Source organism: Cydia amplana, chromosome 13, assembly GCF_948474715.1.
Source record: "Cydia amplana chromosome 13, ilCydAmpl1.1, whole genome shotgun sequence".
NCBI lineage: Eukaryota > Metazoa > Arthropoda > Insecta > Lepidoptera > Tortricidae > Cydia > Cydia amplana.
In genome coordinates, this window is record NC_086081.1 from 9087803 (window position 1) to 9103706 (window position 15904).

At 37.6% G+C, this 15904-nt stretch overlaps 1 protein-coding gene across 1 annotated transcript in view; it reads left to right on the top strand.

The window, feature by feature from the left end:
• The window catches only part of LOC134653489 (alpha-actinin, sarcomeric), a 56765-nt gene that overhangs the window by 17536 nt on the left and 23325 nt on the right, over positions 1-15904 (top strand). Inside the window, exons 2-6 of the mRNA XM_063508859.1 lie at positions 8822-9026; positions 11112-11242; positions 11757-11991; positions 12515-12600; positions 14828-14920. Of these exons, the coding sequence (XP_063364929.1) occupies positions 8822-9026; positions 11112-11242; positions 11757-11991; positions 12515-12600; positions 14828-14920 (750 nt within the window). The remainder of the gene's footprint in view (positions 1-8821; positions 9027-11111; positions 11243-11756; positions 11992-12514; positions 12601-14827; positions 14921-15904) is intronic.

The window sequence follows — 15904 nt, forward strand, 5'->3', positions numbered from 1 at the left end:
GAATACACTTTTCCCATAGCAATATTACAATCCCACACCTTTAAAAACATTAACTTAATAAAGTATGGATGCTTTTAAAACAATGGATTTAAATAATACCTCAAGAATTCGTAATTTATTTATGGTATTTACTAATAGAGGCGTATCAATGTTTATACTGTGGTTTATACATAAATTATGTCATGAAATGTAAGTCGAATAACGGGTCTATACTATTCTATATGCATCTGTAGGCGATGACCGATATCTACCTTCGCAGGTGTAATAATTCCGCACCCACTCAAATACCTCGTATAACATTAAAACGATTGCATCAAATTCAACCTTTTTTTTAATGTCCTGTTAGATCCATTTTTAATTTGCATTGATTGATTTGTTATCAATATATCTTGCCAAAATTGCTACTAATTGGTATGTCATACCGTGCTGATATCAATGTCTATTTAATAGATACGATTGTCGTTGGTCGTTAATATTCGGTAATTGGGATTATGCAATACGTGCTTGTAAATAGGTTGCACTGCAATTACCAACTTTACGGGAACAAAGCACCTATCTGCTGGCATTACCGAAAAAGCAAGCCATATTACCCCGACTTGCCATTCAAGTAGGTATACCTACTTAACGCGCCATCTCTACTTGTAGCGTAATTTCGGACATCTTCCAGCGGCGGTAGCACGGTTGCATTTTTATCGCTTGTCATCATGTTGCTCACGTTCTAACAAGTATGTAAGTGACGGGCACAGTGACAGGCGATAAAAATGGAACCATGCAGCGCCCGCAGCCGGGCTAGCACATGATTGGCGCGACAGTGTCTCGCGGCGAGATAGACTACCCGTCCCTCTTTTATTAACACGGTTAGAAAAAGACGGGTAGTCTATCTCGCCGCGAGATACTGTCGCGCCAATCGTGTGCTAGGGGTGCAGAAGTTCTGCCCAAATATTTATTTATTTTTATACTCTAATTATAAATCGAAGCCAGATGTAATCCATGAATCAACATAAATACCGCTAATCAGTATTTAGTACCCAATGACGCGTTCGTTAATCATGAGCAGCAATGCCTAATGTGTGCTAATGACACACGCACCGTTCGTCGCCCACGGAAGCCGTCATCATCCATCAAAATAATCATCGATTGTCTTTGGTCTTTCTCTCGCTGCTGCCGAACTGTGTCAATTGAATCGTGTGATGTTTAAATTACACGCCCGCGCAATTACATGGAAATATGCATTCATACATTGTTCATTTAATTTGGTTGTTAAATAAAGCACCGTTTAGTATACGGTTTAATACATTAAAACATTAAAAACTGATATAATTCAGCAAGCAAATGTAACCTGCGACATCGTCCACAGAGCTGTGCCTACTCAATTACTCATGGAAGTCCTAGTGCCAGTTGCACCATCCGCACTTGACAGACTGGTCAAGTCAACGTCACCCGGCGCGCCGCGGCGGTTTACTATGAAACTTTCCATACAAATAACATTTAGCGATACAAACAGTTTGGTGCCACCGACCCTTATTGTCGGTTACTCAGCTACAATTAAATTATTAATATCTGGGAGAGCTCGGAAAACATATAAAAACTCGAAAATGCGCGTTTCCCCAGAGATAAAACCTAGCTAAATCGATTTTTCGCCCCCCAAAAACCCCCATATAGCAAATTTCATCGAAATCGTTAGAGCCGTTCCCGAGATCCCCGAAATATATATACATATAAATAAATAAATAAATATATAAATATGCAAGAATTGGTCGTTTAAAGGTATTAGATATTGTACATTTATTGCCTAATTGAAATATAAATTTGGCTCTCAATTACACAACAAATGTAACATTCACACAAGTAAGATACATTATAAGTATAAATATACGTATTAAATAATATATCATATTTTCGTATTACACTTTAAACCCAGCGACTAAATTAACTTATTAAGTTGTATTGTTTTTTTTTCGGACATGATTAATAGTGACAAACGTTACGGTAACCCGTTAGTCGAAAAATCGATTGCTTTCGCGGTGATTTATTTGACAGATCAAATTAAACTGTCTACTTAATTAGACTCATTTATTTACTCACGGTTTTGCTGTTGCGTAATCGTTTTCACTTTTACTCGATTATCGAGATTATTCCATTCAAACAGGACATCAAACGATTTAGGAAACTCAGCTAACCGGTCCTAACGGCATTACATTAACGTTTGAAGATGTGGAATGTCGCGACATATCGCACAGCATGTTTCTCTCCTAAATAATTCATAAGACTTAACCATAAGGATCATTCAAAATGACCATTAAAGTTTTGGCAATTGATATTAAAACTCAAATTACACATTTCACACTTGGCTTTCTAATAGGTGATCGGAAACCGCTAACGAATGGAATTCTCTGCATGCGCTTTCGTTTCATTAATTTTATGAGATATGCAGCAATTAAAATTTAATGAACGAATGTATCACCCATGTATAATTCTTCTCCGATTATGGGTGCAGCCAAATGTTGCCAAACAACTTTACCTGGCACTATTGCACTTGGCACCTCGCATAAATAAATGCTGCATAAATCATAACGCTTATGACAGGCTGTTACTCAGTCGAGACAAATAAAGGCCATTATAGTGAACCAGTGTTTTAACAAACTGCGTGTTGTGGCTAAGGTTAGACTAGTTTAACGACGCGATAGTTAAATTTAATGACTTTTGTTGTTATGACATCGTTGGAACATATTTGGTGAAGATAAAGTAACATTGCGTAAGGGAGATCGTTATCGATCGACTAAAAATGCACTATCGACTATAGATTATGTTCCTGAGATAAGATCAATATGTACAAGCTCTTGTGGGATGGCTGTGTGTAAAAAACGTTTGAATGCATGGCATGTATGTTACAACTACAACTAACACCAACTAATTTGTTCCGCGCGGGACGGATTGCCAATGTCACGAGCCTGGCGAGCTATTCTTGATACATATTTTGTCTCAGCTGTTAAACGGTTCCTACTTATTCTCCACTATGAATTTCTATAGGTATACTGTTTATTGAATCAGACTCTTACTCTTATCATAACCTTGAAAACCGTGTTTTATCGACATCACATCAACCGTAACAAAATCGTTTCAATTACGTCCGTAAATACTACTGTACTCTTTATTTTTGGTAATAAAACGAAGTGTCATACGACGGACATTTCACGAATCGGGACGTGTGTTAATCTTTAAGTACGGCCCGGTTATCCGATCTCATTTAGCTCAATAATAATCAATTGTGACGTAAGTATGCCCATTTGATGATCGACGTCACATTTACGACGCGTTTAATACGAGTTTCACTCGCTGATTAATAGTCTTCGATTGTTCCCGACTAGGTACTTGAAAAGAAAGCAATGCCATTTGTCTATTTAAACAATCAAAGCCCGATCTAGAATCACACGGCTCGCCCTGTCATATTTTGCTCTGTTATTTAGCATATCATTGTTAGCTGTTGACAACATGTCCACAGTCCAGTAGAGACGTATGTTTCTTATTCTAAGCCGCATTCGCCTGTCTACACCTGCGTGCCTTATTTTAGATTAGCGCTGGCCGTGGTGCGCGTTGCAAGGTGATGCTGGATTATTTTCACATTCTAGGTCACGCCGTGTTTTGTCTCAGGGACATCTCCCATTCGCGAGGCCGCTGAATATTTCTACTACATCCCGGTATTTCAGAACTAGTCCAACGCTACTTTATATTTGTCAACTGTCAACCAACAACAATAAAATGCTACGCTGCACTCGCTTTACTGTGTTCTTTTGTTTACGATGGCGTTTTATAATGTTGTAAATCAGCATTTCGGATTCACGTCATAAATAAATATACCGTATTCATCGCGACCTTTTTGTATTCACAGCTTTCTCGCTCAGACCGCAACGTATTGCTTTAACCTAAAATTCCGTCAGTTTTCTCAAATATCGTGACTGGTCCGGCGACCCGTTAATCGTATGATGCATGTGCAACGTATGCGTACGACTATGTCATGTAATAAAGGTATTTTTATTTAATATCTCTTGCCAAGTGGCCGTGCATGGTGAATCATAAGGTGCAAAGCCACGATTAGTGGTCGTCATAACCCTTCTGCTAAGGACTGAAGGTCGGTTATTGCTCGATTAGCACCAATCATACGAGGAATGTAGTCTCCGATGTTCCGCAGTGCATGCATTTTTACTATCCTCAGCAATCGCACCGTCATCTATCAACTTGTTGCATTATAAATAACCTCTTTTAACAGAAAACCAAGCCTATTCGACGGTATTAGAATTGAAATTCTAACGAACATCATCGCAGTGTAAATTAATGTTCCAGGTAGATTTTTTTGCGAACGATTCAACATTCCATTATAGTAACCCAGAAGGTATCTTATAAAAAATTTGTATTGAATGTTTCAATTAGCCGCGAAATCTATGTGTATTCCAAACCAGGTGTTGGTTATTTGTCTTTGTTCAACATGTAAAATGACTCAATTCAGTTCCGTGGGCGACTAATTATCGAGAACAGCCTGATTTATATTGCCGTTACAGTTCTAATGCACTTTAAAGGTATACCGGGAAACAATTATGTACTCTTAACGTAGATGACGGCGTTTTAGGAATCGGCATCTATTAACAGTCAGTAGGTACACTCTGTAAAGGAAAATCATATAAATTCACACACTTTTGGAAAATTAACTAATTGGTCAATTTTGGGTCTTTATACCTGCGCCGTCAGCCCGTCAAATCTATCCATGTATTTCTGTAGGCTCTTTTATCCCTAGAAATATTTTTTTTATCAACTCCTTAATTCCTTAAAGTTACTTATGTAATAAGCCACCCTTTCCTACAGAACCCTCGTTTCACGAGTAAGTTTCACACTTGACCAGTCATTGTTAGCACCTTGGTGTCGTCAACACAACGCGACCCGATCACGCACACCCGTCGAATGCTCTGAATTCAATTGATCAGATCCGACCTTGGGACCATCTCCGGAACAAATCGCGTTTACGTACGTACAGTAGCCGGCCATTTTGCAATTACTGAAAGGTACATAAAAGGTCTTAACTGCCTAGTTAGGAATTTCCTAATAGGATACTTCTTTTTGATTTAGTAGTAGACGACCTAATATGGTTATCTGAATAACAACACGATATTTAAGACTAACTTGATTGCATGCATTGTATTACTGTAGGTAGGTACCTCTACCTAATGATATTATTAGCATAACTTCTTTTTATGTACTTAAATGCTGACTGATGTCAGATGATGACTGATTACTGCAATAATCATCGATGGAATCCTTTCAAAATCAATTCAATGCAAGTATTTTATGAACACGCGATGATCTTCTTCGAACTTGATATAAAAAAACTGATGTTACAAGAACTTACAATTGTTGCCTAACGATTGTTAAACTTAAATTAGTCATATAAACTTGTGTAAAGACTTCTATAAAACACAAATTTTGAATTTTATTTAATTGTAACGGGAATAATCTTTAGTAAGTAGGTATATAACTAAACTCGTCTATCGACAATTTTACGTAAATTCTATAGATGGCATAATTTGATACCGTAATTTATTTTACTTAAAGGTTTATTTTATACTTTCTATTCTACACACTTAATAATTTGGTACCTACTAATACGTAATACGTATTAGTCTGCCCGATGTAGAGACACAACGAAGTACTCGTGCGCTAATAATCGCAATCAAATTTCGCATGTAGGAACAGTCGTATGTCCTCAACGATGCGGTGTGCTCGGGTCTTTTTGAATGGCACGCGAAATTAGGAAAGCCGAGAGGGTCGGACCCTCGCCCCTACCTGATGCATCTGTGCTGTTATTAACATTAATAACCCTTAGTTAGTTCATCCGAACCAGCGTAAGGGTAACAGTAAGATACAACAAATATGCGTATTCAGAGATCTCTTTTAAAGTGGTTTTATGCTGGATAAGCGTTAAGAATTTCAACCCTGCAGTATTGATTAACGCCCCTTGGATGTCCTTCATTTGTTTTCTATAGTCCATAACTTTTAGGAATAATTCCGAGTGTAAATAATTGGTTCCGGCTTACGAATTCCGATTTCCGATAAAAATATGAACGTAAAATATAGTTAGAGTTGGACCACGCTAACTCTGCATGGCATTTGCAATGACAAAGTCGATTTTCTATATAATATGACGTTTATGTCATAATGACGCTTCCTCACTTTATTTTGTTGAAATCGGTTTAAGTTAGCTAAGACGGACTTTATTGCTATAGTGTTTTCAATGTTTCCATAAATATTTATGCTTTTAAAAAGTTTCACAATTTGTTACAAGACTTACGCTAAGTTTGTATTTTACAAGCTTTAATTAGGCGTTGTTATATTGTATGTGTGTGTATTCACACTATGCGTCGATATAAACAAGTTCCATTGGCATCGTTAATTCGACACTATTGAATATTAAAATAAGGAATATATGTAGGTACCTACTCATAAATATATTTTCTAGAATAATTAAGTAAACAGCGACTTAAAAACTATAATAAAACGTAGGTAATCATTTGTTAAATTGTATTATATGGATTGTGTTTATAATTTAAATATCGGTAACTTACTTAACAATATTAGTGTACAGCTACATATTTACGGTATGATTTAAGCGATGCGCAAAAAAAGATTTTCCTTAATATCGTGGGTAATTATAAATATAACAGGATATTTCGTACGATATTATTAAAAATACTTAACTTATCCTCGAGTTCCATTCTGTTAATCCCTGTATTTACTTATTCTTTTACACATATACATACATACATACATCACTGGCTCAGAGACCCAAAGAGGATCTTGGCCTCTGACACAAGAGAGCGCCACTCTACCCTATTCTGTGCCACTTCGCGCCAGTTGGGTATTCCAAGGGCGGACAGGTCTTTTATATCATGTCATAATAGTTGTGACCTTCCTAAGACTTGAAACAATTTATTTCTGTATCATTACATACATATCTCCACAACGTTCGTTGTTGATGGTCACACATGTAAGAATTTTCGATGTAAACCTTTATGTAATTCTAATTATAGAGACAGACTTTCCACTTAGCAACAGTCAGGCAAATTTAAACGTACACTGATATAAGAATGACATCTAACTGATGTCGTCCAGTTAGCATTTCGCTCGTACCTGTCCGTATATGTAAGTACATGTATTGGCGCGAGCGAGACGCACGATAACTAAATAACATGATTCAGATATCATTCTGGGGCTGCAACACAGTGTAAACTAACGCAGTCTCCAGGGCTCCAACTTCATTTATGTAGCATGTATGTTTTGAACAATAAAGATTTATTTATTTATTATTCTGATATCATTGTACGTTCGAATTGGCCTGGGGGCCGATTTTTGAAACTCGACCGCTCGATTTCGTGTATTTCGTTCAGTATAATATCTCCACTACTAGCATGTAAATTCTACTAATAGAATTGAAAACCAGTGGTCAATACCACTAGATTCCCAATTATATCGCTCGTAAAAATCAGCAATTCGCCGTTTTCCACCGATTTTCGAGTGACGAAATCGAGCGATCAAAATTCAAAAATCGGCCCCCTGAATGACAATACAAATTATAATGACCCCTAATATCATTACCTATTAAAATTCTCTGAAATATGGAAGAACAAGGAGCAAGATGAGATCAACTACGTATCTTACAATTAATTGACGTAATAATTAATGTACAATTACAGCCTTTGACGACCAATTTAGTTCTTTTTACTGCCTGCCAACCGTACAACAATAATAATTTAGGAACCATCAATTACTTTGTTTAGGGCAATTCTCTAATCTAAGCAAACAAGATTTAAGATTCTTCCAACTTCCGAATGAAGTGATAGAGCATGCCTATTATGTAAAGGAAGTTACAACTGTTACAAGAATGCTAAGTTTTGGTGTTAGCAAGCTGGCCCGATGATAAACACGGAATGCGGCTATACGAAACTCTGTAATGACCAACGGATCAGTCAGTTTGGCCTCGTTCGAATCGTTTTAATGAAAGAATAAAAGAAAGGTACTACTACCTATAGTAGGTACACGCAGTCGGTGGTTAAAGTGTGTATCTAAAAAGATCTAAATAAAAAGTATTGTACAAAAACGTATTGTATCTTCCTTATTCTTCATCCGACGGAACATAAAAGATACATGCACGCGGAAATATGACATTACGGGTGATTAGAACCGATTAGAGCTCACGTTGGCCGAGATAACGCTGAGTCTGATAAGAGCGTGATGAGCTACCGAGATTGCATTCCTCGGGGCACCTCGCGATAACAGCGGTGTAAACAAACAAATGTGCTTCCATTCATTGTTTGGCTCATTATGGGCATACATATTTATTTGTGTTTGTTATTGTTGTCAGCTGTATTTGCAGGGTAATCCCCTAAAGCACCGGGCCTCTCCCAGATGAATCATATGATCGGAAGTCAACTTTCTATTTTTGAAGTCGATAACTCAAATGAAAATCTCCGTCCGATATAAATTAAAAAAAAATTGTCATACCAAAATTATTTGTTTTGCGAATTGTTTTAGGTATACAGTAAGATTTACCTATTTACCTATGAGCACGAATATGTCAGTTACCCACAAAAGTTCATATTGATGAAAAGTCTGGCCGGATATATTTTCCAAGCATTTAACCTTTCACAATATGTGTGTGGTGATCAATAATCGTAGGTTCAATCCTCGGTTGTACAATATCTGTAAAGCAGAAAAAATCGTACTAAAAAAGCCAAAAACGGACAGGAGATTAACAAAACCTTGTTTCTCCTTCCAGACCTTCACAGCATGGTGCAACAGCCACCTCCGCAAAGCCGGCACCGGCATCGAGAACATCGAGGACGACTTCCGCAACGGCTTGAAGCTCATGCTGCTGCTCGAGGTGATCTCGGGCGAGACCCTGCCCAAGCCCGACCGCGGCAAGATGAGGTTCCACAAGATCGCCAATGTCAATAAGGCGTTGGACTTCATCGCATCCAAAGGTAATTGGAATTTCCTCAGCTATATACCTACTAAATGTGTGGACATTGCCCAAATCCACCGCGCTATGTGCGAGCTCTAAGCACGCACCTTAGCGGCAACACTCTTAACTCACCAGCGGTGGACCTTATGCCTTTGCGTTAAAGTTTACGAATGGTCTGTTAACAATGTGGACGATGGTGCTACCCAAAGAGTATAATAACTATATATAGTAAAAGAGAGCCAACTCGCGATAAATGTCAAAAAACGTCTACACAAACGCTCCAAGCGGAATTTGACCAAACTAACCTTTACGTATGTGTGCGTGCACAGTGCACACATGCATTGCATACTAATAAAACTATGGCGCCTTTTTCCTTGACCGTTTACAGTGAACTACAAATTTGAGGTTTCCATTCATTCACCTTATTGCAAAGCAATCACGTGAAAAATGAATACACCTCATTGTAGTACACTGTACACGGTTAAGGAAAAGGGCGCTAATATATTATGTAATACCTAATTACCTATTCATGCAGTGACGATTTACTACAACCTATTTATTATTTTATAAATGTTCACACCAAAGAATACTTTAGTCGCAAAAGTAAAAACACGGATGTATAAAAATGGCATTTATTTTTCATTACTTACATGCATAGCAAACCATAAAAAAATATATTTTCTACGGGTACCACTTATAGTAAATTAGTTCGAAATATAACAAATCCACTATTAAAACGTAGACCACACTTGGACGTAAATTTGACTAGCTATAGCACATGCCACGAAGAATTGACGCGTTTTGGAGTAATTTTGTTTTGATTCGCACAGCCGATAAGGCAATATCGTTTTTTTCTCCCAGGCGCACACATTTTCATCAATTTATAGTGATTAAATTAAATTATTAATATATAATTTCAGAAAATGTAAGTTTTCTGTTTGACTTTTATAGTTTGACGGTTACTATGTTTTTTTGTTTTAACGTTTCCTTTCACGTAGGGCACTTGGCGAATCTATTTAGTTAGTTGTTGTTAATAAAAACGATTATATTATGTTCATATAAATAAAATGATATTAAAACGAATATAAACGATATAAAAAATGTGAGGTACTTAAATTACAGAAAATTTTAAACGTTTTATACTTGAAACGGAATTTGTGTCAAAAATGCAAAGACAATTTTTTTTTCTTTTTAATAATTATGGGTTGGATGCGAGTTTTTTAAACACATGTTTTTCCGCGGTGGCGCCATCTGTTTGATTCATTTGGAAACATCAGGTGAGGAAATATTGCAGTGATATGATGCTACTGCGGATACAGCGCTGATTTCCATACATAAGGTTTAAGTTTCCTGCCCCTGGTGCTACCTATCTGGTTCGTAGTCCTGCAAAAAAGGAGGCTATGGCAGCTGCTAGTAGGCAGAGTAAATTTAAAGCTAATTCTTGCTGGACTGCAAGCACATCAACCATCTAGGGATAATTAGATAAGTACATCGTGTCCCGTGCTATAAACATATCTCCGGAAATATTTCTACTTACGTTAAAATACCATCACATATAAACCTGTCTGACCTCGAGTACATAATTTTGCACGTCTTAATTAATGACGTTTATTGTAATTGTGACTAATAAAATTTTACGTATATTCCAAGAAAAATGCTTCAATTGAGGCTTCGTACCTACCTGTTGGACTTCAACTTAATAATGGGTTAACAGGAAAATAAACAAAATTAACTAAAATAAAGATAATTACAATTTGCTCCTGTAAATACTTAACTTATAATTCCAATTTTAATTAAAAATAATATTTCCGTCCCTCTAAATGAGAAGTTTCACCTTGTATATAATGCAATTATTTCGAGATAACTGCAGGTGGTCTTAAACCATAAGACGTCCATTTTGTCCCTAGGTGATTAAACGTAAAGATCATGCTATAATTATAATTTAAGGATTATTTATTGAAAACGTTTTTTTTTATTACGAACTTAAAATGATTCATGCTAAGGATCAAGACAAGACTCATATTGAGTGTGTGACTTGTGTGAGTGAGGTACCTATATTACCTATGTTGTAAACTTAGTTGAAATATCCATTCAAACATTTCAGGTGTAAAGTTGGTGTCTATCGGCGCTGAAGAGATCGTCGATGGCAACTTGAAGATGACGCTGGGTATGATCTGGACCATTATCCTGCGATTCGCCATCCAGGACATCTCAGTCGAAGAAATGACCGCCAAGGTACGTCATTAATTACCATTACTATTTCATATTGACCCCATCTATAATTTAAAGTAGCCGAATCTTTGTATTTTCTAATAAGAAAGATATATCCGCTTGTAGGTATTACATGTGTTTTGCAACGTTACTTCTGATAAACCGGCAGATGACATACTATAGTGATGGAATCACTGTACTTACGCGCTAAGTTAAGAAATGTAAATAAATTACATATAATAACAAAGCCTAAAAGGTGTGTGCTGGCCGTAGCCTTTTTTTCTGTGGCGTTCTGTTCTGACTCAGTATCCATTTTTCACTCCAGTAAGTATTAATAAAACAGACGGGGCTGAGATAGTCGTATTTTTGCTTTACATTTAAATAATTCGGCTTCATTTAACTAGGTTTCTAGACTTTAATATTCTTAGTCTTTGCCATTACGGTAACAGCCTACATAATGTCAGATTAGAATATATCCCTCTTTAATATCCTTTTGATTATATAACTCATCAACAGCAAAAACATTTCCCGTTTACAGGAAGGTCTCCTCCTCTGGTGCCAACGCAAGACAGCCCCGTACAAGAACGTGAACGTGCAGAACTTCCACCTGTCCTTCAAGGACGGTCTGGCGTTCTGCGCGCTCATCCACAGGCACAGGCCCGACCTGATCGACTACAGCAAGCTGTCCAAGGATAACCCGCTCGAGAACCTCAACACGGCGTTCGATGTCGCTGAGAAGTATCTCGACATCCCGCGCATGTTGGACCCTGATGGTGAGTTACATTTAAGTTTAACATTGTCCCACTGATGAGCAAAGGCTGTCAAATGGCCAGTCCAATCTAAAGGCATAAATATATCAACGTAATCTCTGTCTAGGTCTGGCTCGACGCAGTTTCTTCTATTTTAACTTATGGCCTTTTAAAGTTGACGTGTTAATTTTGTTTTCCTTCTAAGGAAACATTTAAATTTCTGCACTATATTGGCATATTTTTTACCATAAGTAGTCTTTATTTTTGATTAAAAATAAAGAGACTAATTGTGAGCAATTGTCACAATTCATAATTTTATCAGATAATTTTTAGGGAGTCTGTTCTACTCGCAAATATTCTTAACTGTAGTCCGATAAGTCGGTCACGACTCCCGATTTTGAACTACACAAACCATGATAGTTCTTTTTTTGAACTCAAGAAAAAAGCTAAGCTGTCTTTTAGCTTACATAATACGATCCTTTAGGCCAAAAGGCCATTGCAGGCACAATCACTTCGACAGAGAATTAACTTAAATTGGGTATTACAGACCTTATTAACACACCAAAGCCGGACGAGCGCGCCATAATGACCTATGTGTCATGTTACTACCACGCCTTCCAAGGCGCGCAGCAGGTATACATGGCCGAGCCTACCCCAGCAACCTTACCATGACATAACCACAGTCGTATTTTATTAACTCACACTCAGTGCGTCTCGCTCGCACCACAATATCAGTGTGAACGAGATGTACAGGTATTGAGTTTGTGAATACGACCGCGGTAAACTCCGTGGTAAGGGTACAGTTTGAGCCCTTAACGCCTTTGTGTGTCACTTATAGCATGAATCATCCGCTCTTCGTTTGGAACAGTTAGCAGCCGATTTAGGAAAGTGAACGAGGTTTCTCTAAACTGTGACTCATTACGGTCTTTTAGGGACCGTTTGCGGTTTAGAGATGTCCAAAGGCTGCTTAATAAGATAACAATGTGTAATAAAAGATCATATGTCGTTCTTACGACTTGTCAAGGGACTCTATAGCGACGGGCTGCGCATATTATGTATTGGAGGATAATTAACTACCTAATTATCTGTTTCGGTCCCTCTATGATCCCTTTTTAAATGAACTACAAAAATAATTTGATATACTTAAATCGTTATCGAATATAGAATAAGAAGTCTATAGTGCATAATACATAACTATATTTTATTATTCCAATTCCTATATTTTGAAGTATGGGTCGTTAATATAAACACAATGGAAGGTCAGTGTCAATAAGGTCATTATCTGGACTTAACAGGAAGAGTTTACTACTCGTAGTTGACACGACTTTCCTTATCTAAAGCAAATAAAAAATACAATCCTTTGTTTACCCTGTTCCAACAATGAACTAGCGATTGATGTTGAATATAGTGTTATGTGTAATAATGACTGAGCTTTGTTAATAACTTTGCTAATGCTTTTGTTTCGACTCACGGCTGAATAGACGCGGCTTGTTGAAACGTGGGCATTGGCACACTTTAACTGCTTTAAATATGCCTATGCCTGTTCAGATTTATATGATTACATATATACTTGTTGACTTTGTGAACATTTTTGCTACTTATAAAAATTGTATTTTTGAATCATGTACCTATTTTTGGTATAGATATCGAGATATAGAAATCGAGAGCAGGCTCATTAGAGGTTGAAAGGAGAACCAGCCGTTTTTATTTTCTATTTCATGGTTGATATCATACAAAACATAATATCGTTGACATACAATATGCTTAGCCCCATAAATATTTGTAAGCACTAGTATCAAATACAGTAGTAACGAAAGTTTCACTAAATCAGCAAATTCGTAATTTCTGAAATCTATAGCCGAAAAATTCCGCTGAAATGTACAAAAAAGTCCGCTAAACGCTTCGTAAGAAAATGTTTGCGCTTCAAAGTCCACAATTGCACTTCCAGCCAAGGCATTTCAGCCATTATTCCCAAGCAGTTAAAGTGCTAATGTCATTCGCATCGCATGAAACTAACCCTTGTCGCGCTCGTGCCGCTCGCCAGATCTGCAGAACACCGCCATGCCGGACGAGCGCGCGGTCATGACCTACGTATCGTCCTACTACCATTGCTTCTCTGGCGCGCAGAAGGTTTGTCGCAATCATTTGTTTTTATTGATTCCTTATAAGGGCTGATTTAGGGCTCATTTAGACGGCGCGCGAACTCGTATACGAATTTAGTTACATTGCGGACCATTGAGGTTACATCAATTCAGCAGACCGATCAAATGACGCAACGTAATGAAACTCGCATGCGAGTTCTCGCACCGTCTACATGAGCCTAAAACTGTAAATTCGTGGTCGTATCTGCAAGTGAACCATGTATACTTCCTATGTGTGATCTTAAACTTAAAAAATACCTGGGTGCCTAGCCAAGATGCCAATCGTTCACTCCGTAGCGAACGAAATGGTAATCTCTCTTTACATTTACATATTAGTGCTACAGAGAGACATTAGCGTATCGTTTTAGCTACGGAGCGAACGATTGGCATCTTGGCTAGGCATTATCTGAGACCGAAAAAATGAAAATCATGATCCAATTATCCGAAAAGTAAAAAAGCGTCCTTGTGACCATTTGCTGGATCGATTTTAGATGTTTTGTTATTTGTACCTATAAACTGTTTCCATACCTATATCGTCTGTTTTATTTAGTGACGATCTAATTGATACTTACTTGCAGATCACGAATTTATTAAATTTGTTTTTTTTATAACCCTCATCAATACTTTCGTTGTTTTCAGCAGTTGTTTGTTGTCAGCTTTATTATTAAAAGATACTTCACACTAATAGGATTAATATTAATGTATTTTTCTCAATCCAGGCTGAAACGGCCGCGAACCGCATCTGCAAGGTTCTCAAAGTCAACCAGGAGAACGAACGCCTGATGGAAGAGTACGAGCGTCTCGCCAGTGATGTAAGTATCCCTTAACCATATTTTTGACTAATTAAAATATCGACTCGTTCGGGTCTAAGGGGCTATTCATAAATTACGTAATTTCAAATTAGGGTGGGGGGGGGTCTGCACATCGGATGATGGTAGCAAGACGTAGGAGGAAACGGGGTCATTCGAAGCATGATTTTTGGATGATTTTAGGGGGGGGGGGGGTCAAAAGTCGGCATAAATAGGAGACGTAATTTACAGACAGCCCCTAATACCAAAAATAATTATGCTAGGAAAATAATTAGAATCGTACCTTAACCTTTTGGACGCCAATGACCGATATATCCGCACCGTAGGTTCAACGCCAAAGACCGATTAATCGAGAACACAGAGCAACATAGTCCTACGTGCATATGCATAAAGTTCAATTTCAGTTTTGACACTTCGGTGACGTGGCGTCAGCGTGACAGCTTTTGTGTTTGACACGGCGTCGAAAAGGTTAAACAAAGAAAGTTATTCCGGAGGAACTTATAGAAAAAACCGGCCAAGTGCGAGTCGGACTCGCGCACGGAGGGTTCCGCACAACAAAAAATAGAGCAAAAAAAATCGTGTTTGTTGTATGGGAGCCCACCTTAAATATTTATTTTATTTTATTTTTAGTATTTGTTGTTATAGCGGCAACAGAGATACATCATTTGTGAAAATTTCAAAACTGTCTAGCTATCGCGGTTCATGAGATACATCCTGGTGACAGACGGACGGACGGACGGACGGACAGCGAAGTCTTAGGGTCCCGTTTTTACCCTTTGGGTACGGAACCCTAAAAAAAACGAATGATACAAAGATTAAAGAACATATCGTTTAGAAATCCTAGCTTTTATCAGTGATGGATGACCAAAGAAGAAGCAAACGTATCGAATTAACCAGTAATGCTTCTTAAATATATTAAAAACGGGTCACTCACGTATTTTAAGTCGAAAAACGCTCGACATGTTTCACTCCGTACCGAGGATTGTC